The 23,215-nt window shown below is 50.4% G+C and overlaps 1 protein-coding gene across 2 annotated transcripts in view; it reads left to right on the forward strand.

Moving 5' to 3' along the window:
• Positions 1–23,215, forward strand: part of SHANK2 (SH3 and multiple ankyrin repeat domains 2) — a 669,064-nt gene that overhangs the window by 425,125 nt on the left and 220,724 nt on the right. For both annotated transcript variants that reach the window (XM_063670714.1, XM_054438629.2), the window contains one exon: positions 9,020–9,095. In XM_063670714.1, the coding sequence (XP_063526784.1) occupies positions 9,020–9,095 (76 nt within the window). The remainder of the gene's footprint in view (positions 1–9,019; positions 9,096–23,215) is intronic.

The following is a 23,215-nucleotide window of genomic DNA, read 5'->3' on the forward strand; positions in this document are numbered from 1 at the left end:
TCTTGTCCTCACCGCAGCCCTGTAAACTCTGCTCTTGGCCCAGGGCAGTTGAGAAAACTGAGGCTTGGAGGGAGGTGGTTTGCTGCCTGGGGTTGTGTAACTAGCGAGAGATTTAAGCTCGAGCTTGTCTTGTCTAAAGATGGACTGTTGTGTATCCTTCCTGCCTCTGTCTGTCCACGTGTGTCTCATGAACAGAGGGGACCACTGCCCATGGAATGTGGCTGGAGTGTAGAGGTCAGCATGCTCGCAGGACCCTGTCCTCACCTCTCACCTTCTATCTCTCTCTCTCTCTTTTTTTTGAGATGGAGTTTTCACTCAGTCGCCCAGGCTGAAGTGCAATGGTGCAATCTCGGCTCACTGCAACTTCCACCTCCCGGGTTCAGGCCATTCTCCTGCCTCAGCCTCCCAAGTAGCTGAGATTACAGGTGCCTACCACCATACCCAGCTAAATTTTGTATTTTTAGTAGAGATGGGTTTTTGCCATGTCGGCCAGGCTGGTCTTGAACTCCTGACCTCAGGTGATCCACCCATCTCAGCCTCCCAAAGTGCTAGGATTACAGGCGTGAGCCACCACACCTGCCCCACCTTGTGTCTCTTAGTTCCATAGCCCACCTCCTCCCAACCCATCCTTAAAGATTAGCTTTTGGCCTTTCAGTGTCTTAGTAAATTTCTTTGAGAAAAATCCTCTTATTTCCTTTTCCAGAAACAGTCAGAGCCCAGGATCAGAGGCCTTTGGAATCTCCCCGGATGCCCCATCTTGGCTTCCTTGCCAAGCTGTATAGCATCCTTTTTCCAGCGGCTCTGCTTAACGGGCTATTTTAAATGCTGACAGTCTGAAGCTTGTCATGCAATCTGTCACTGCCTCTCATGAGTCCCAAAAGGTATATGAAATGGGATTTCTAGGTTTGGCCTTTTTTCCCCCCCCTTTCAGTGTAGATTTTTCTAGGCCATATTCAGAAAACAGCTTTCAGGCCCTACATGCTCAAATGCTGCATGTGTGAGGTGCCTGGACCGATGGCCCTCTCCCGGGACATGGGGTGAGTCGCCTTACACCCAGAGGGATGTGTCGAGTTGACAAGTTCAAGAGCTTAAGGAGCTGTTTAGTCCCACCGGCCCACTTCACAGCTGAGAAGGGGAAGGCCCAGAAAGGCAAAGTGAGGAGGTCACAGCCAGCCACCGCCCCAGCCAGGGCTGTGTCCCCTGCCTCGTCAGTCCCCAACAGGAGCTGTAATCATCCAGCTTCCTGTATCTCCAACTTGCCCCATTCAGACCCAAGGAGATAATGTGGCCAAAGTGGAACAGGAGCAAAGGGTCCAAGGGCTCGTGGCTTTGACCCATTCGCTCACTTTCTCCAGAGTTACTGAGTGCCCACTATGTACCAGGCTGTGTTGTAGGATCTGGAGAGCTAGCACTGCAGTGAAATGTGAGCTGGGGAAGGAATGTTCCAGGCAGAGTTAAGCACGCACAAAGGCCCTGAGGCGTGAATGAGCTCAACCTGTTCAAGAGACAAAGAGGAGGCTAACATGGCTGGGGGGACTGAGGAGGGGAGAGCGGTGGGAGATGAGCCAGGGAGCAGGCAGGGCCACCTGGTGTCTGGCTTGTGCCATAGAAGGCAGCTTGAACATGACTCTAGTTGCATTGGGAAGCTGTTGGAAAACGTTAAGCAGCAGAGTTGAAAATCACCTGATTTACATTTTTTAAAAGCTCATTCTGTTGTCTCTGTAGAATGTGTATCAGTAAAGGGAAGGGCAAGCATGGAAGCAAGGAGGCAGGAGGCTACTGCAACAGTCCAGGTGCAAGATCATGGTGGTTCAGACTAGAGTGGTAGTAACCGCTGGCCTCCATGTATGTGGAGCACGACAAACATTGCTGAGCCCCTGCTATATGATGCACTGATCCCAGTGCTGACCGGGAGGAAGGCCTGGTTGGAAACTTGGTTTTGACGTCAAGAAGTTTCTCCATGGTTAAGGAAGCTGACAAGTCAATACTTCCGTCTTGGATGGTTGGCTTCTCTGGCTTCTTTATCACAGGCAGAGGGGTCTACTCTTAGACACATAAAGTGCATGCTGCTATGCTGTGTTCCGGCCATGCTTAATGAGATCTATTTCCATTGTCTAGTAGGTGGTTTTTTCCTTTTCTCCTAGAAAGTACAGCCATTCTCTCAAAGGAGGCCAGACTCAGCCTTTACCTTGATTTTGTCTGGTCTTCCCTCCTATACTTGCTAGGACAATTTTGGTTGCTGGTGGCAGAGACCCATCTCTGCCTAGGATGTACTGGCCCACAGGACTAAGAGGGCCATGGAGGTGTGTATCAGTCAGCTTGCCCTACATGAAGCTGCAGTAACAAGCATTCCCCTTGGCTGCTCTGAGTGCAGCAGTGTTTACAACTCATTGATCACAACCAGTTACAGATTTTGTTGGTTCCTTCTCCATTCCCACTGCTTCACCTGACTAGCCTTAAAAAATAAAAAATAAAAAATTCCCCAATCTCTGTGGTTTAGAACAACAAAAGTTTCTTTCTCATTCACACCTTGTGCCCATCATACATCAACAGGGGGTGACTTGAGGACGAGAATAATTGAACCACCAGCTTCTCAAATGTTTTGGTGGCCATGCACAAGGACAAAAAGACAATGGTTGTGGGTGGGGTCTTGCATTTGGAATTAAAACCTCCAGCCAGGAAATAACAGAATTCACTTCCTCTCAAAATTCACTGGCCAAAATTAATTTCAAGGGCCTACTCAACCACAGGAGAGCTAAGAAGTAGTGTCTGACCACGTGCCCCCTGGTGGAAAGCCAGAAGTATTTGATTAGTAGCCTCAGTGACCACCACGAGCCACAATCTGGGGACTCCTAGCATCAAGGTCTTTTGTGTCCATCTCTCCCTGCCCCAGACCTTGAACGTGGTTCTGCCTTCCGCTGTGAGCTGGCTTCATTGCTGGACTCACTCCCTCCCTGTGCTTTGAATGGTGGCCATAGCCTGTGTCCTTCCATCGCATCTCTAAAAGGAAGCCAAGATCACCTTCCTCAGCAGTCAGACTACAGAACATCTCAGGAAAAAGCCACCTGTCCTTGAGTGGGCCTTGGGTCACTTACTGCTAATGACAGGGCTCAGGAGAGTCCAGCAGGATCCCTAGACCACACCCACATGTGCACCCCTGTGTACCGGGTGGGCTCCTTGGCCTCCTGAGGGTCAGCCTCACCAGGACCTTCCCATGGTGAAGGGAAGTGGCTGTGTCCCCAGGGAAGCTATGTGGCCACGGCAGTTTCTTAGCCACGCGGTGCAGCAGCACAACTATTAAATGCATTACTGCATCATTCCTAGTTCTTTCCATTGTAAACAACAGAAAGCCAAGTTTTTTTGTACCACCAAGGATACGCATTTAGTTTGTACAAGTAAGAAGCCGGGCATGGCTGTGTCCAGGGTTTCCAGCTGTGTCTCTAGGGCAGTCGCCCATCTCTCTGGGTCTCTCTGTCTCTGTTCCTGCCCTCCTTCCTCCTGAGCCCTGTGCCATCCTGCACGTGGGTATCCGCCTCAGGAGGCTGGCCTCCCTCTGTGGCCTGAGGCGTGGGAACCCCAGCAGCAGGAGTAGGGCGGCATTGTCCACACTGTGGTCCCAGGCCCCTCCCCTGAGCCCATCACTCACTGGGATCAAAGGGACATTCCAGCTGGGCTCCCATGGCAACTGCAGGAGCCCAAGGCTAGGCAGTCGGGTGGGGAGGGGGCAGGGTGGCCTCACCTGACCACATGGCTGGAGCTGAGAAAGGGCTGGTCCCACAGAAGACAGGGAGGATGTGGCCAGCCAGGTGAGCAGGTGCATGCGCGGCCGAAGGTGTGGTCAGCTCTGAGGCAGAATTGACCTCGGGCCCCAGCACCTGGGAAGCCGACCTCTCAGCAGCAGGGAACAGCCAGCATCCTTTGTTGTCACTGGTGCACAGGGAGGCTGGTGTGGCCCCTGACCTCCTGCTCCTCCCCTCGTCTGCCTCAGGGTGTTTTATTTGTGACCCATGTTTTCACCAGTGAGATCCAGGGAGCCTTGGGAAGGGGAAGCCCCGCAGCTCCTGCCTCTCGGCGCAGCACACAGCAAGTCCTAGGGGGCCGAGCCTGGACGTGCCATGAGGTGTGCACTGTAACACTGGGGGCAGGGTCCCAAGGGCCATCTAGCCCACCCCACTTTTTCCAGGTTAGAAACCGAGGCTGCTGAGGGCACCTCCACAGGACGTGGCAGAGTTAAGAAGGCCACCTGGATTTACACGGGTCGCTCATGAGATGCCATCTCCTGGGAGCCCCATATGGGTACTACCCCCAGAGGCTGCACCACAATGGGCTCTGCCACTTCCTGGCTGGGTGACTCACTCAAGCTCTCTGAACCTCCCCCTCCTCACCCATAAACCAGACACAGCAACGTTACTGAGCTCAGACAGGTGAAGCACACACACCTAGAATACGTGTGGCCCCTGGTGAGTGGATCACCAACTACGGCCATTGGTTGCTGTCAGCACTGATTGTGGAGGCACAAATCTGGGGTCAGAGGCCCACACTGCTGCTCACGGACTCCGTGACCTTGAGAGGCCACCTTGGGAGGCAGAGGTTTCTAATCTAATGTATGACCACGACAGCATTAGTTAACATTACATAGCACTTTCAACATGCCATGCACCGTTCTAGTGCCTTACATGTATTGATTCCTCAATCCTTCCCCTTTAAGGAGGGACTGTTAATATCATCATCCTTTTAAAGATGAAATAATGAGGACTTGCAGCCAGTAAGTGGCAGAGCTGGGTTCTGAATCGAGCCAGCCTGGCCTCAGAGCCCACATCCCTTATCATTGCACTCTGCTACTTCTGTAAACCAGGGACAAGAAATCTGCTTACTTTGGGATATTGTGTGAGTACCAAATAAGGGTAAAGACTTACTTTTAATGAAATGAGATAATTTAGCAGAGCATTCCACACTTGACAGTATATAAATATGTCTTCTGCTGCAGTGATGATGATAACGATTACAGTGATAATGGCAATGATGATGATGGTGAAGAAGATGATTGTGGTGGTCATAGTGGTTGATGATGGTGGTGATGACGCTAGTGATGATGCTGGTGAAGAAGAGGATGGTGGTGCTGATGATGGTGATGGGGGTCATGATGATGATTAGTGGTGATGATAGTTATGATGGTGGTGGTGATGATGATGATGGTGATGGTGAAGAAGATGGTGGTAATGATGATGGTGATGATGGTGGTGGTGGTGGTGGTGATGATGATGGTGATGGTGGTGATCGTGTTGGTGATTATGGTGATGATGGTGATTGTGATGGTGGTAATGGTGGTGGTGGTGATGGTGGTGATGGTGTTGGTGATGATGGTGATGATGGTGAAGAAGATGGTGGTGGTGATGGTGTTGGTGATGATGGTGATGATGGTGAAGAAGATGGTGGTGGTGATGGTGTTGGTGATGATAGTGAAGAATGCGCTGGTGGTGGTAATGATAATGATAGTGGTGATGATGGTGGTGGTGATGGCAGTAATTATGATGGTGATGATGTTGGTGATGATGGTGAAGAAGATGTTGGTGATGATGTGATGGTGGTGATGATGTTGAAGAAGATGGTGATGATGATGGTGGTGATGATGTTGGTAATGATGGTGAAGAAGGTGGTGGTGGTGGTGATGATGATGGTAATGATGATGCTGATGATGATGATAGTGGTGATGATGATGGTGGTGATGATGGCAGTAATTATGGTGATGGTGGTGATGATGGTGGTGATGGTGGTGGAGATGATGGCAGTAATTATGGTGATGGTGGTGATGATGGTGGTGATGGTGGTGGTGATGATGGTGGTGATGATGGATGGTGGTGGTGATGATGATGGGAGTGGTGATGGTGATAATGATCTTGTCTCTTAGGATGCCTTTCCTGTCCCTTAGGGCCATATCCCAGAGCCCAAGTATAACTGTTTCTGGGAACCAGGAGACTGGGAAGGCCTGTGCAGTGGGATTCCTGCATGAAGCAGTCAGAGATAATGTCCTTTTAAAGGCTCCTTTTCCTGGCCGGGTGCAGTGGCTCACACCTGTAATCCCAGCGCTTTGGGAGGCCAAGGCAGGTGGATCACGAGGTCAGGAGATTGAGACCATCCTGGCTAACACGGTGAAACCCCATCTCTACGAAAAAAAAATATATAAAAATTAGCTGGGCGTGGTGGCACGCACCTGTAGTCCTAGCTACTCGGGAGGCTGAGGCATGAGAATGGCGTGACCCAGAAGGCAGAGCTTACAGTGAGCCGAGATCGCGCTACTGCACTCCAGCCTGGATGACAGAGTGAGACTCCATCTCAAAAAAAAAAAAAAAAGATTCCTTTTTCTTACAATTTTGATAGCAGAGGGGGATTTACTGTTCTTAATATCCTTACTGAGCCAAATATAAAACTTGGTGAATGTTATGTTAGTCTACACCCTTCTTCTCTTCGTTTAAAGCTTTGTTGGCCCATGAAACTCCAGTCTGGGACACACTGGCTACCTTACCTAGCCTAGAAATGGTTCGTTTATGAAATAGTCTTTTTTTCTGGTAAACACACACACACACACACGCACACACACACGCACACGCACACATTCCACTACACACTCCTCTCTGCTTCTGGCCCCGGCCTCCGATCTCAGCCAGGATCCTGCACCAATCAGCTGGCAGCGCCCAGCAGTTCCCTAGACAACCAGCACAGAGCTGCCACATGAGGGTGTAAGGAGCAAAGGCAATTAAGAGTAATAATAGCAATTAACAGCCGGTCCCTGTGGCCCTTCATTGGCATTGTGAGCTACTCTGTTTAACCCTAGGGAAAGTCCCTGCACATGCATGGCCCAACATAAATGTCACAGGGATTGCCTGACCATGTGCTCCCACCTCACAGCTACCCACGTGCTGGGCCCCTCATCCAACCTGTGGAGGCTCAGCACCCTGGGTCTCCTCCTTCGCCCCATCCCCAGGATTCTGAGGCCCTGCCCTGCTGAATTCTTCTAATCCCTGTAGGCGAGGCACAGGCCTGGCTACCAGGCGGACTTCATAAATGATGATTGGAATTGGACCTGTGCAAGATGCTGGATGCCAGGGAGGAGGGGGGCACAGGTGTCCTCCTGCACCTGGGCATATTTGTTGCAGATGCCAAGCAAAGGGGAGGTGTGTGCAGCTTGGCTGGACCAGTGCTGGCTTGGTGAGGGCCTTGTGCACTCTGACCAATCTGATGGTGTATACTGTGTTTTTATCTGTTAATCGTGCAATGCATCTTTTTGGTTGTACAAGGAGGGCTCCCACGGCCCTGAGCAAGGCTTTGAGGAGTGGCATTCAATGGAGTGGAGGGCAGAGGGTGCCCCTGGCTGCACTGGAGGGGCTTGCGGAGTGGAGTTTGCCCCACTCCCTGGGTGGTCATGGCAGTTAAACTATTGAATACTCAGGCGACACTTCATTGCAGGGCCTGGTACACAGTAAGTGTTCAATATGTGTCAGTGATGATGATGGAGATGGTGATGATGTGGCTGTTTGCGGAGTCCTGTTGTGTTTTGTACGAGCCTCAGGGGTTTGTGGGGAGCAGTGTGGAAGGGGTGGAGACAGCTGGGAGCTTCCATGTGGAGGACCCATCCGCCCTGCACAGGTAGGGCACTGCTAACGCAGCGTTAGCCGCTGTGTCAAATTAATCCAAGGCTGCAGCCTAATGTGGTAGAAATGCAACTCTTGCTTACATAAGAGTCCAGGGCACAGAGACCCAGCTGTTGACCCCAGGGTCTCAGAGGCCTGAGCGTTGAGCCGGCAGAAGCAGGAAGAGAGAGTCGGGAGAGCACACTGGCTTCTAAAAAGCCTAAGCTTGGAAGGGACCCTTCCCACCCTGCTTGTGCTCACATCTCAGTGGTGAGAACTAGTCATGTGTCCACATCTGGGTGCAAGGGAGGCTGGGAAATGTAGTCCTGGGCTCAACACCTGCCTCCTTTCCTGCCCTCAAGGGCAACACCACACTGCTGGAAAAGGGAAAGGGTTCTTGGAACATGTGCTTTTGGTGAACAGCTGGCTGCCTCTGGGCACATGAAAGGTGTGGAGACCTTTCTCAATTCCCTTATTTACTTTTGAACCGCAAATGTGCATTTTGGGGTTTGAGTGGAAAAAAATGCTTTCGCCTCAGAATTTGGGATGGAGGAGGCTAACAACAGAGAAGGTTGTTTACAGAGTTTAAACTAAACTTTGGGCCATTTTCCTGAAGTCAGTTGCATAATTTCTTTGAATGTTTTGCAGGGCTTAGGTAGGAGATCGTGCAGGAAATCCCATTTGGGAGGAAAGTAAACAGGAACTCGTGAGCTGCTATGTTTTATGCCTTTTTGTTGTGTGTGTGTGTGTGTTTCTCCCTCCAGCACTGAGCTATCCATTAAATCTAATTACATCGCTCATATCATTTCCCATGAAATTTATGTCTCAATCTGCTGAGTAAGGGGAGCAAGCAGAGGACTTAATTAGAAATGTTAATCATGTGGGTTTGGTGCTTTTTTTTTTTTTTTAGGAGAAAGGAACTATAATCAGGAAAATGACAATAAATGTTCTTTCTTTCCCAAACGGCAGTTGTCTGCAGGTTTTCAGTTTTGCTGGAAGGCTCAGCAGCACCATGGCAGAATGCTGTTCTAGTGGATTCCGTGAGCCAAGTGGGCTGCCCTGTTGCGGCCTGAGCTGGCCTGGCCCTCTCATCTTTGCAGGCTGCTTCCTCCTGCCTCCTCTGTGAGCTGAGGCCCATGGGACTCTGCCTCCCTTAGGGAGTGGTGCTCCTGACTCTTCAGTAGCCAGCACTGGGGTGCACATGCATTCCCCAAATTTCACAAAGTTGGGCCCCAGAACCAGGCCTCATTTTCCTCCAGACTCTTCCCCAGGACAGTGCATCTCACATTTTGGGGAGTAGGTGAGAGGGCCCACCAGCCTCGTGTGCTGTGGGTTCAGCATTCGGGGATCATGACTTTTCTGAATGGTGTTTCTCTTCCCTGTCTGTACAGAAACCCGCGCTGACCGCAGCAAGAAGCTTTTCAGGCACTACACCGTGGGCTCCTATGACAGCTTCGACACTTCCAGGTAAGACGCGCTGCTTTCTTTTCCAGGACCCTCTGGTCAAAGCTGCTTATCTGTGCTGCAAATGCGCTGGACCACCTTGCATGCAGCTTTCAGGCCCCTCGTGTCTGCCTCCCTCTGTGTGTTACCGGGCTAGGACTATAGAAGCCATCGTCTCCTGGAGCCCCTGCCTGAGAGGTGTACTTGGTGCCACCTTTGGTTTGTGTCCAGCCAGAGCACACCTGTGTGGTGGCCACAGGGAGGGGGCTGGGCAGCATTGTTTTTGCGAAAGCACGCAAATGTCAAGGATGATGGCAGTGAGCCACAGGAGCCTTGAGGCAGTATTGGGGCAGCGGCATCCCCCGGGGGAGTATTTCGGATGCCTCAGGTCTGGGTTTCTGCCTCCTCTGTGGTCCTCAGGTTCTCATCCATTCCTGCCACTTCTGCTTAGGTGGAATGGCTGTGAAGGAAGGAGGCAGGCAAGCCACCAGGTAGCCAGATCTTCTAGGCACAGCAGGTTTGAGTTCGTCTGATGTGTAGAAAGAGCCCTGCGTCTTTGACAATGTGACTGGCACAGGCACATGGTTGGATTTTTCTGCAGAAACCACACCTGTGTGGCACCAGCTGTGGGGACGTCCTTGGGTCTCTGTGGGGAGGTTGAGGCTGGGGGGTGTCCTGCTGGCCCCAAGTGTGGGGAAAGGCCCCTCCATGTGGGGAGCCTCAGATAGAGGGTTCTTCCTGGATGTTGAAGCTCAACAAGGGCCAGCGTGTGAGGTAGAGGAGGTACAGGTGCAGGCCCCGGGGATGTGAGGGTCCTGCGTCCGGCCCTGCTGGCTGAGGAGCACCTTCTCAGAAGCTGACCCCACCCATCTCCTCCAGAGGTGGGAGGGTCCGGAAGCCCTACCCTGGGTTCTTCCCCGACCTCCAGGATATCTGTGATGAGCAGCCCAGACCCCTACACTCGACTCTTATACCTGCCTGTGGAGGGATCCAACCTGGGTTAGCTGATTGATTTGTTTTTGTTTGTCTGTTTTGATTGAGGTAAAATGTACGTAACCTAAAACTTACCATTTTGAAGTGTACAATAAGATGGCAGTTAGTACGTTTACGATATTGGGCAACCATCACCACTATCTGCTTCCAAAATATTTTGTCACCCATTAGCAGTCACTCCCACTCCCATTGCCCCTCGCACCCACCCACCTGCTTCTGTCTCTGGGCTCTGCCTGCCTCGGTGCTGCGCGTAGATGGAATCAGCCGCTACGTGATCTTTCATGTCTGGCCTCTTCCACGCTGCATCATGTTTTCAAAGTCTATCCACGTGGTGGCACCCACCAGTACTTCATTCCTTCCCCGCCCCCAATTTTTTCTTATTGTGGTAAAATACATGTAATATGAAGTTTCCTATTCCGGCCATTTGTTAGTGAATCAGTAGTTTAGTGGTATTAAGAACATTCACAGTGTTGTGTAGCCAACACCACCATCCAGCTCCAGAGCTCTTTTGTCCTGCAAAGTTGGAACTCTGTCTGCATTAATGCAAACTCCCCACTCTACCTCCCTCAGACTCCAGCTCCCAACCTGTCTACTTTCTGTCTCTATGAATGTTATGACTCTAGGAACCTCAGATGAGTGGAATCCCGAAGTATTCATCTTTCTGTGACTGGCTTCTTTCACTGAGCGTAATGTCTTCAAGGTTCATTCGTGTTGTAGCGTGTCTGGATTTTCTTCCTTTTTTTAGGGTTGAATAATGTTTCATTGTATGGACGGACCACATTTTGCTCATCCCTTCGTTGGTCAGTGAGCACAGGTTGTTTCCACCTTTTGGCTGTTGTGAATGGTATTGATTGCTGTTGATATTTGCATGCAAGTATGTGTGTGCACTTAGGAGCAGAATTGCTCATTGGACTCAGTTATAATGCTGAGCTGTCCCAACCGCTTCTCTCGTAAATGAGGTGTGCTGTAAAAGGAATGTCATGGCCAGGAGAGGAGCTGGGACCCCTCCAGGGTATGTCACAGACTTTCCGGGTCTTGCTACACTCGCCCAGTTTTTGACCTTGAAGCCCAGGTGTGATCCATGGCCTGGCCACAAACACAGCCCTAAAGGCAGGTCAGGGGCTGACCCCAGCTTCTCCTGATGAGCCTTTATTTGAGCCAGATGAATTGTTTCTGCAGCAGCAGAAGAAGGCTGCCTGCGGAAGTGGACCCTGGGCAGGTGGTCACAGTCAGTGGGCCTATCACACTGTGATAGGATCTGTGATAGCAAGCAGAGTCTGCACAATGGTCCATAGTGCCTGAGGCTCCCCACAGAGGAGCAGAAGAAGGACCTGCCTGGGAAGAGAGACATCTGTGGGCCAAGCTGGCTGGGGTCTTGTAGCAAAGGTGTGACACATGGCTAACAGCAGGGCCAGAAAGCACCAGGGACATGGGCTGGAGTTCAGCCAAGAGAAGACTTGCAGAACTATTGTGGCTGTTCAGGCTGCCTCAGGAGGTAGTGAACTCCCCATACTGGAAGGAGCCAAGCAGGGCTGGGGATTCTCTTGACAGAATGTCACAGAAGATTGGACTGGATGACCTCCAAGATCCCCACCAACTCTGCATCCCTGTTTTGGTGTCCAGACAAGGACTTTTGTTTTACATGTGTACTGAACACCTGCTCTGCCAGGTCCTAGGACCTCACCTCAGAGAGGAGGAACATGCAGACCACACTGGGGTCAACTGGTAGCTTCTAAGCAAATGGTGAAAAGCTTCAGCCTTGACCAGAGTTAGGAGTCAGCTCCAGCACTCCCATGGTGAGGGATCAGACAAGCTGTGGGCCTCGTGTGACCCTGTGTTTCATCGAAAGAAACAAGAGTCACAACAGCACTGCTTGTCCACTCCTCCCGTGTGCCACCCACCCTGCATGGAGCACAGCCCTATTCATAGCTGAGCCTCCCAGCGACCTGGAGGTGTTACATTCCACCTGCTAGAGGGACACAGATGGAGGGAAAGGAAGGCCAAGTTAATGAGCATCTGAGCCTGAGTATGCGGCCTGATCTGTGGGCAGTAGAGCCCTGGCATTCAGGCCCTGCCCTCCCGCAGTGAGGATGGTACTGCCCAAAGCCAGCCTGGGTTGAGGGAAACCGATGAGGAAGAGGGCCAGTGTTACTTGTGGTAACAGAGTCAGCACCTCCCAAAGCATTGTTGGGAGAGATGCACATAGATGGAATCAGCCACTACGTGGTCTTTTGTGTCTGGCTTCTTCCACTCTGCATCATGTTTTCAAAGTGCATCCACACAGTGACACACACCAGTACTTCATTCTTTCCCCGCCCCCCATTTTTTCTTATTGTGGTAAAATACACATAATATAAACTTTCCTTATCTGACCATTTTTAAGTGAATCACTAGTCTAGTGGTATTAAGACTTTCACTGTGTTGTGCAACCAACACCTCTGTCCAGCTCCAGAGGTCTTTCATCTTGCAAAGTTGGAATTCTGTCTGCATTAACACAAACTCCCCGATCCACCTCCCTCAGACTCTGGCCCCCACCTGTCTACTTTCTGTCTCTATGAATTTGATGACTCTAGGAACCTCAGATGAGTGGAATCCTGATGTATTCAGGATGATGGTATTACCTTTGTTAATCCCTGACCGTCTGAGCTGGTTCATAACAGGTGCAGGGTTAGCCTGAGGGCGGCCACCCTGCTCAGGACCAGCAGAACCGGCCTCGGCCAGACTGTGAACCTGTTAGCATGGCAGGGTAGACAGGGGGACAGGCAGTGCTGACAGAGGGTGGGAAGCACAGGTGGAGGGTGGGCAGTGCAGGCAGTGTGGAAGGACAGCAGGCGGCATGGAAGGAGGGCAGGCAGCATGGGAGCTTGTGGACAGAGACGAGTAGGTCTTGTGCACCCCTGTGACCCTGGAATGGCATAACTCTGGAGTGGGTGTGGAGTGAGAGGCTGACTGCCAACTTCTCCAGTGGAGCAGGAGGAGCATCTGGAGGCCATGGTCGCCAGGGCATGGGTGCAGAACAGCCTGTAGCTCGCAAACCCTTGTCGGCATTCATGTTGCAAGTAGACTAATGAGCAGCAGAAACCTGGGTGCGGTGCCAGCCCCGTGGGCCAATTATCCACAGTAGGCTGTGGGGTCACAATCTGGGCAGACGGCACAGGGCTGAGGCCACCCCACTGCCGATGCAAGTGTAATGAGAGAAAATGCCATGGGAAGTGAGACTCAATGGAGACATTTTCTGAATCAGTCAGGAGGTTTCTCCCCTTCCCACCTCCTCTTATGTCAAAAACTTCTCAGAGTCTCAGAGCTGGAGAGCCGAATGTGAAAACACACCAGTTCATTAGGGAACATATTCAGCTGTTCCAGCCAATTCCCTCCCTGGGATTCCCCTCCACTCACCCAGAAAACAGTGAGAGAAGGATCTAGAAATGGCCACATTAATTAAGGTCAAACAGCAGAGGCCCTAAGGGCCATTTCTACTTAGGACTTTACAGATATTTCAATGTCATTTTTAAAAACATGTCTCCACTCAGGGAATGGGAATCTTAAGTTCCCACTCCTCTTTAACCAAATCCCCAGCCTCATCATGGGATACCCAGGAGAAGTCTACCTGGTGGGATGGGGGAGAACTCAGGGTCTCACTTTAGGCTGAACAGACTCCATTTATACATCATCCTTCCCGCCATCCACTCAGCCATTTATCTTTCTATCACTCATCCATCCACCTATTCATCTATCCACCCAGTCACCTGTCCACCTGTCCATCTACCCACACATCCATCTCTCCTTTCATCCATTCATGTGTGAATCCTTCCATCCATACATATCTCTTCATCCATCCATCCACCCATTCATCTGTCCACTCACCCATCCATCCACCCATCCACTCATACATCATCCATCCACCCAACCACTGCATTCGTCTGTCCATCTGTTTAATTAATATTTATCAAGACCTGACTATTCTGGGAGCTGAGGATATAGAGATAAACAAGACAAGCACATTCTTTGACTTCAAGTAGATTACAGTCTAATTAGTAAAGGTACACAATAAAGTTAACAAATGAAGCAGAGGATCTCACTTTGTAGTTAATGCTGTGAAGCAGACGAGTGCTGCCAGAGTCCTGGGAGGTTGGGTCATGCCAGCTTTATGTAGGGATGCCAGGGAGGGAGTGTCTCCCTGAAGAAGTGACTTTCGAGTTGAAACACAAAGATTGAGGAGGAATCACCCCTCAAGAGAAGGTTCAGCAAGTGCAGAAGCACTGGGGTGATGAAAAGATTCAACACTGCAGGAATAGTCATGGCCTAGGAGAGAGTAGAGGCAGTAATGTCAGAGAAAGACCTCGTGCTTCATGAAAGGAGTTGGGTCTTCTCGCACTTGCAGTGGAGGCATTGGAGGGTGTTAGGCAGAAGAGACATCATCTGAATCACTTTTCTGGAGGAAAGCAGATGGCAAGATGGATGGAGACCAGTGAGGAGCCCATTGCCGTTATCCAGGCCAAACAACAATGGTGATTGGGGCTGGTGGAGGAGGTGGGGTAGAGAGGTGGATGGAACTGAGGGATAGGATGAAGTTAGATTGGATAGCGGCATGGACATGGAGATGAGGAAGAGCACGGAGGACTTAGCTCTCACCTTCTCTTCGTTTTTGCTGGGAGGAGCTCCCGGAGGCATATCCTTATTGGCAGCAAGGTCTGCTCAAAAGGAAAATGTCCATTAATGCCACTCAAGGAAAGGGTTTAAGAAGGTGCTGAGCATGTTTTTTGTTCTCCCTTAGAGAAAACCAGTTTTCTCTTAGAGAGTGAATTAGAAGGATGGCAAAGTATGCCTGTTCACCATTGAATATCCACTGTCCACAGCTCCCTATTTTCATGGCTTTCGAGGCTCACAGCCCAATTTTTATCTTTTGTAAATCAGTAATAAGAAATACATATACCAGGTTTAAAAATTCAAGATATGCAGGAAATTGATAGAGTGTGAAGAGTAGGTCTCTCATCTTTGCCTTCTGGTCCCCAAGTTCTTCTCCCTAGAGAGAATCTCTGTTGCTGGGTTCCTGAGGATCTTTCTAGAGAAGGACCCTGCAAATAGAAGCATATGTGCATATTATCTGAAGCATTCTAAAGACCCTGAGAAATCACTGGTCCTAAGTTTTCTCTCTGGCTTTCCAGTGAAGTCACTATTCAACCTTGGGTAGCTTGCCTCCCCTCCCTGAGTCTTCAGTTCCTGTTGTTTGCAAAGTAGAGCTGCTTCCAACTCATTCTGTATCTCCAGTTGTGTTCGTGTGAAGGATGAATGAGAAAATATGTTTAGTACTTGCAGCTCCTAAGAGGCATGTGCTATATAAATCCAGAGGGGTGCTGAGTTGTGAGCAGTGTGTGTGGGTAGCTGGCTTTCCTTTGAAACCCTAACTCTGCGCTCTAGAAGACTGCCTCAGTGTGTAGGTTGTAAGAACTGAATGGCAAGAAACATTGATTTCCCCCAGTCTTCCTCCGCCATTATTTTGTATTTTTATATATTTTTTATTATTTCTTAGACTTGAAAAGAAGGCTTTATCCCTGAGTATGTCTACTGTCTGGACACAGAAGGAAACACGCCCCATTTGTTCCTTACTCTCAACTGAAGGCTGGGCCTCGCAGTTAATATGGAAGCCCCCATGGCAGCTTCTTTGAGGCACAGTTTGGGGCAGGGCAAGAGATTATTTCACTGTTTATTTCATACATTTTCTGTATTTTTTTTTTTACTATTTATTTATTTATTTATTTATTTTTGAGACAGAGTCTCGCTCTGTTGCCCAGGTTGGAGTGCAATGGCGTGATCTCAGCTTACTGCGACCTCTGCCTCCCTGGTTCAAGTGATTCTCCTGCCTCAACCTCCTGAGTAGCTGGAATTTCAGGCATGTGCCACCATGCCTGGCTAATTATTTTGTATTTTTAGTAGAGATGAGGTTTCACCATGTTGGCCTGGCTGGTCTCGAACTCCTGACCTCAGGTGATCCACCAGCCTCAGCCTCCCAAAGTGCTGGGATTACAGGCATGAGCCACCGCACCTGGCCCATATTTTTATTTTTATTTTTGCAAGTATATAGTGCTTTTGCAGTTTTTTGAAACAGAGAGGTATTTCTCTGGGCATAGGCAAAGGAAGGCATCACAACCACAGATGGCCCAGTTCTTCCTTCGTGCTCTCCCAGCATGGTAAAGATGGTGGCTGGGGCCAGGTCTCCATTTGGGTTAGTCATTTCTCCAGGGAGTACTGCTCTTCTCTGTGGTCTCTATTGTGATGGACAGCCCTCCCAGTGCGTAAACGGGGGACCTGAGTGTACCCCTCCTCATTCTCCCTTGCCTTTCTCCCTCCCTTCCTCCTTTAGTCCATCACAAGGGTCAAGGAGTCCTATCTTCTCCTTGTCCTCCTGCTGTTTCCCTGGGCCAGCCCCTTGGCTCTTGTCCATGTTCTCTGTTCCCCTTAGCACCCCACAGTCCAGCTGCCCCAGGGAGCCCTCCCCTCATCCATTCTCAGTGAACTCTCAGTTTCACATTTTTCCTCCCTTCATAAATTTTCATCCAAGTACTGCATGCATGTAATGAAAGTAATTAATTAAACTACAGAGATAGGGCTAAGAGTAGAAATAAATTATTGTCTGCCCACTCTGACCCAGCCTCATCCACACAGCCCCACTTGGCAGAAAAAAACAGTTTTTAAATTATATCTGCTTCATTCTTCTGGTGGGTACCTTCCCAACGTGATGATTACTACCATATTTCTTAATTTTAAAATATGAAACATCCTTGACACATTGTTGGAAAAAATGAGGCTTTCGTAGTTTGACCCTCACCTCCAATTTTGAATAGTTCTTGCCAGTATGCTAATGAATTACCTTTAAATAACATTCTCAAACTTCTCTCTCTTGTTTAATACATTTTAGACAATATTACTCGACCCTTTGGTAAGTTTATGTTTATATTTATGGGTTCTAAGTTTTGTCTCCAAGTTGGACTCAGAAGTTAAAAACCAGTGGAAGGTGAGCACAGTGGTTCACACCTGTAACCTCAGCACTTTGGGAGGCCAAGGCAGGAGAATTGCTTTAACCCAGGCATTCAAGACCAGCATAGACACCAAAAAAAAAAAAACAAAAGGAAAGTATTACATTATGATGACAATACAAATGGGGTTAGGATTCCAATTCCTCTTTACAGACCTATGAGAAGAAGGGTACTAATAGTATCACAACCCAATGAGTTTTTTCCCCTCTATCGGTGGTTCAGAGTAATTCTACATTTCAGCTTAATATTAGGATCATGATTTTCACATGAAGATTTTGTTTTTCCTGGAGTTTCTGATTGCCTTTCTTTTTTCTCGTGGGAGAAAAATTATGGCTTCTTGAGTATACCACTAGAATATCATTCTTTTTCTGATGTATCACTGGAATCTGTCCTCTTCTTGTTGGAGTCCTCTGACATTCTGCTCCAATTTGAACTCCAATTCTCAGTACACGATGATCATCCTGCAACTTCACTTCACTGAGCTAGTGGATACGTGAGTTGTTTCTTGTCTTTGCCCTTGTTCTGTCAGGATACATCCTCAACTTCAATAAAAGGTATCTGGAATGTAACCTCCCTGTCTGGAAATTACCTAGTTATCAAATGTTCTCCAGGTTGTAGAACTCTACTTTCAAAACTCTCCAGGCATTGCTTCATCGCCATCCCGTCTCTACTCATGGCTTAGAGCCTTGCTGACTTGTCCTCTGTTGTCAATTTTTGAGAGAGGAATGCTGAAATTCTCCAATATTATTGTGTTTGTCTATTTTTTCTTTTCAGTTCTCTCGGATTTTGCTTCATGTATTTTGAAGTTCTGATGTTAGGTTTGTACTCATTCAGGACGGTTTTATCTTCTTGGTGATGGTCCTGTCCTAGACCTGGAAGTTCAGGTGTCTGGGGGTTCTGGTCCCAGTTCTGAATTGATCTTTTTCTCATTATTCAATGTTCCTGTTTATCCCTGGCAGATGAGAATTGCCAGTAAGAAGTTATAGCACTGTCTGATTCTCATTCCACTGTAGGTAGCGACCCTTTATTTTCCTCCCTAGAAGTCTGTAGGAATGTCATATTTTCTACTTTTTCTTAGTGTTCTGAAATCTGATGGTGGATCTGAGTGTGCACTTCCTTTACACATTGAGCTCATTGCTCTGGAGGCCCCTCCAGACTGAAACAGCTTCCACTTCAAGAAGGTAGTTTATTACCTCCTTGACAATTCCATTGCTTCCTCTTTCAGTTCAGCCTTTCTGGATTTCCTCTATTAGACCATTTACATTCTCCCCATTTGTCCCTTATTCTTTCTCAAGATTTTTTCTCTGCCTTCTTGCTCCGTATTCTGGGAAAAGTCCTTAAATTCCAGTCTGTCTATGAAAGTTATTATTTTGTCAATCACACTGTTACTGTCCAAGAGCTTTTCCTTTCAACAATGGGATAAGCTTCCAAAGCTTGAGATAAGTGGTTTCCAGATCTCTTTGGGAACAAACCAGCCAGCCAGGTATGGGCAGATCTCTGCATGTAACTGCTCTTACGGCAGAGCTCAGGTGGACCACACGTTCCTCCAGGTCAAACACCAAAAAGAGAGGCTTAGAGACATGCTCCTGGCCCCACTCCCACCAGAAGTTCATAAGCAAAGATAGACATAGGTTCTCGTCTACTTGTACCTATGGGACAAGTAGTAGGATCCAAATTGAAAATTGAAGTGCTGGTGTGTTTATCTTGAAGTGAGTTGCACAGATGGCCAGGTGATAGAACTGTGGTGGGGAGAAATGGTGCCAGGAGCACAGTGTCCCTGTGGAATCCTGAAAGGGGAGGAGGCTTTCTGACGGGAAAGGGGGCAGTGAGGTGCAAAGGGCGTAGACTCCTGAGTTAGACAAGCCCGTGTTCCCTCCCAGCCTCTCCACCTGCCAGCCCCGTGACAAGATCATCCACTCTCAGCTCCGCCTGTGCCATCTGCAAATGAGCATTGGTGATTCTGCCTCTGTCACGGAGCTTTGAGATTCAGATTTCATAGATATCATCTGTGAAATATATAATTTCAAAGAGCCGAGCACAAGGCTGACACTTGCTATGTGTCCAGGGTGCACAGTGGGTCATGAGTCTCTTGGGATGGTCGGGGCTGCTGGCTTGGCTGGGCCAGGCCTGGACTCCTCCTTCTCCAGTACTCAGTGATGCGAAATTAGGTGTGCTCGGACCTGGCCATGGCCAACTTCCCCTTGCAGTTTTATGATGTCAAGTGCCTGACTTGGGGACTTTGGACCTTGGCCCCAGACCAAGGTGAGGGTAGGTTTTTCTGGCTGGAGGTACTCTCAGACCCTCTGAAAACAGTTGGATGGGTTCTGAGGGTAGAGAAGAGGAGGGGCCTCCTCACGCCCTGAAGGGGGGACCCAGCTCAGCAACTGTTCTGCATGGGGGCTGGGCACACTTGATCTTCGGCTTCGGGTAAGTGGTCCCCAGGACCACTCCGGCTGGAGGGCAGGGAAGCCAAGCTCTCAGCAGCCTGGACAACCTCGTGACAGCCTTTTCTGCCAGGCAGGAAGGTCTGGCTGCTTTGGACGCAAGGCCCCTGCTTTGGGGCTGGGAGCTGAGTTCTTCACCACAGAGAAGCTCCCAGCTCAGAACAGCCTCACACCACATTTAGTACATTTCCTAGGTGGCGAGTGGGTGGATGGTGGTGGGGGCACCGGTAGTGGATGGGGCCATTGAAGCAGCAGCAGAGGAGGGCCTGGGGGGCTGGGATTCAGCACCTTCAGGCGGGGCCCCACTGAGGGCACGCCCAGAGGCCTGCCTTGCTCCTCACCTGGATGGGGCAGGGGCCCCCAGAGCTCAGGAGCTCTGTAGCTGCACAGGAATCCCCTGTCTCCTAAAATCCCTGAGCCCCTCTGGCAGGCAAGGAGAGGAGTTACTCATGTTCTCTCTGGAGCTGTTCCTGACAACAGCTGCCAAAGGTGACCTCCGCCTCCACACCGCCCCCCCGCCCCCAACCCCTGCATCGTACCTGGCCCCTCTCATGCCCCTGTCTTATATCCACCTTGGTTGGTAGCATTTACTGATTTCAGTGGTGCAAATCACCCCACAATGGCCCATTCCAAGCTGCCAACGTGAGGTAACTGAGCAAGCTGGAAAGAGGTGCCCACAGTCAGCCCTGGCAGCTCCTAAGAGCCAGCTCCAGCTCATCGCTGGGCAATATCCGTGCCTCTGCACCCCTGCTCCAACCTTGTGCTCTGAGTTCGGGTCTTACACAGGGTAATGAAGTATGCTGATCTGAAGCTCCAGCAAGCAGGTTTCAAGCCTGATGGGCCTAGGCCTGGGATTTCAGGTGCCAGGGGTCCTGGTCCCAGTTCTGACATCACCTTCCTGCACGGGCCTTAGTTTCCCCATTTGTAAGATGGCTACATTGTAAAATGCCTACGTCATCACTGAGATCTCTTCTGAATATAAAATTCTACACATTGGGCATGAAACTGCCATAACCACTGGCCAGTGGTCACCATAAATGAATGCGCTTTAGACAAAACTGCAAACCCTGAGACAGGCTGGGCAGGGTTGGGATTCCAGGGCCTGACCCAGAGTGGGCAGCGGTATCCAGAGGGCAGTCCAAGATGGGCAGGAGTGCTCTTAGTTGGGGTCCAGGCATGGGCCACCAGTGGCATACAAGGCCAAGGGGTGCCTCTCCAGGGAGCAGATGAGGAGACTGGTTCTGGAGGGGTACCCAAGGCTGTGTCTGGGAAGCAGCAGGTTCTCGGGAAATGCTCACACTGATCCCCGCCTCTGCCCAAAGCCTGGTCCTCTGGGCCTTCCTCCAGGAAGCAGGGGGAGTCTTTGGTGCCTGACTTGGAGAGCTAGAGTGAGAAGCAATCAGACCTCCCTGACTCAACGTTACCTGGGCCACGCAGGGCTGCCTTTTCTCTGCCCACCCCTGTGTCTTCTACACCTGTGTCTCCTCCAGGATAGGACCAAGACTGACTGACTTGTCTCCTTCTCCCTGGCATCTGGCACAGGGTCTGGCAAATGTCCAACTCTCAGGGAATGGAGAGTTGAGTGGAGGGAGAGGTGAGAAGATGGATGGATAGACAGATGATGGATGGATGGCTGGAAGGAAGGAAGGATAGATGGGGAGCTGGATGGGTGTGTGGATGGGTGGATGGGTGGATGGATGGATGGGTGGATAGATAGATGAATGGATGGATGGGTAGATGGATGATGGATAGATGGAAGGATGGATGGATGGATGAATAGATGAGGGGCTGGATGGGTGTGTGAATGGGTGGATGAGTGGATGGATGGGTAGATGGATGATGGATAGATGGAAGGAAGGATGGATGGATGGATAGATAGGGAGCTGGATGGGTGGGTGGGTGGATGGATGGATGGATGGATGGATGGATGAATGGGTAGATGGGTGATGCATAGATGGATGGAAGGAAGGAAGGAAGGGGAGCTGGATGGCTGTGTGGATGGGTGGGTGGGTGGGGGCATGGATGGATAGGTGGATGAATGAATGGGTAGACGGATGGATGGATGAGTGCATGGGTGGACCCATGGATGCATGGATGGGTGAGTGGGTGGGTGGCTGACTGAATCTGTGACTTGGGGTAAGGGAAGGGACCAAGGTTGGGCAGTGTGCTCAGACCTCTCTATAGGCAGTACTTGGTACATTGTCAGCAATCAATAAATATTCACTTCATGGGAAGGAAGGGACAGCATGGCCCCAGTGAGAAGGAGACTTGTGTCCCCAGTGCCAAGGAGTGTGCCATGAAAAGTGCTCAGGGCAGTCTAAGGAGTTGAGACCACCCCTTGTCCTCCCTAGGGCTCTGCTGCCCCATTCCCTCCAGGACAGAATGAAGCACTGGGCACCTGTCCCCATGCTTAGGATTACAAAGAGATGCAGCCCATCCAAGTCTTCGGGAGGGTCCAGCTTAGAATCTGCTTCCCCCTCTTTCCCTGTCAGGGAGCTTGGTCAGATGGGTCAGGACTAGAGGCTGCACTCCCAGGCCCTGCCAACCAACAAGCAGGGCTTAGCTCTTCAGGGCATGTGCTGATTAAAACCTGACTCTACTGACCCCAAGGTCAAGGTGGAGGCTGGCTCGGTGGCCTAATGCCTGGTATAACAGCTGGTACCATGTGTCCCGGGTCCCCTGGCCTGGAGTTGGCCCCGTGGAGCTCTGAGGCCTCCAAGATGAGTGAAGGGGAGGAGCCAGGAAGATGGCAGCTCTTTTCTGGGTGGCAGGAGGATAGGAGGGTGGAAAAAGCGAGTTCAAAAGCAGATTGGAAGAGAGGGGCCCAGACTGGAGGTTGGGAGCTTTTTTCTTTCCTGAGTTTTATTTGCCAGTTTTTTGGTTTTGGGGGGATTTTTCGCCAAGCCTCTGGGACTGTCAGATGGGCAGGCAGGGATTAAGGAACTGGAGTCCTCTGGCCACACCACCTAGGGGAATGGCTTGGACTGAGGTCAGGGACCCCAGGCAGGGACTAAGGTGGTGTTGGGGTCAGGCATTGCCCGGCATCACCTTTCTGCAGCACAGCATTCCCACCACCAAAATGCACAAAGTAATTGCCCTGCCTCTTTTCTCAAATTATCCTCACCTTTGCATTTGAGCCAAGAAGGATCTCTGGAGTCCCTTCTTCTTCCTAAGGGGTACACTGAGGCAGAGAGAGGCACGTGACCATCGGAAGGGCTGCAGCCGGTCAGACAGGGGAGGGCTGGGACCAACAACACTCACTGCATGGGCAGGGCCAGGGGCACTGTCCCTGGTCCTGGGTGTGACTCAGGCACTCACTGAGTCACACTGAGTGACGGACAGGGGCTGAGGGTTTACCTGCTCCCGCCTTGACACTCTTTCCACAGCCTGTGCTTCCTGGGTGAAGGGAGTGAGATACCAAACCGGATTCTCCTAGGAAACCAGAGAGTATGCCTTTGGGGTGGGGGTAGGGGGCTAAGAGACAGGGTTTCACTCTGTCGCCCAGGCTGGAGTGCAGTGGTGCAATCATAGGTCATTGCAGTCTTGAATTCCTGGGCTCAAGTGATCCTCCCACCTCAGCCTCCCAAATAGCTGGGGCCACAGTACAGGTGTGCACCACCACACCTGGCTAATCTTGTGTGTGTGTAGAGATGGGGTCTCTCTAGGTTGCCCA

Source organism: Pongo pygmaeus, chromosome 9, assembly GCF_028885625.2.
Source record: "Pongo pygmaeus isolate AG05252 chromosome 9, NHGRI_mPonPyg2-v2.0_pri, whole genome shotgun sequence".
Classification (NCBI taxonomy): Eukaryota; Metazoa; Chordata; class Mammalia; order Primates; family Hominidae; genus Pongo; species Pongo pygmaeus.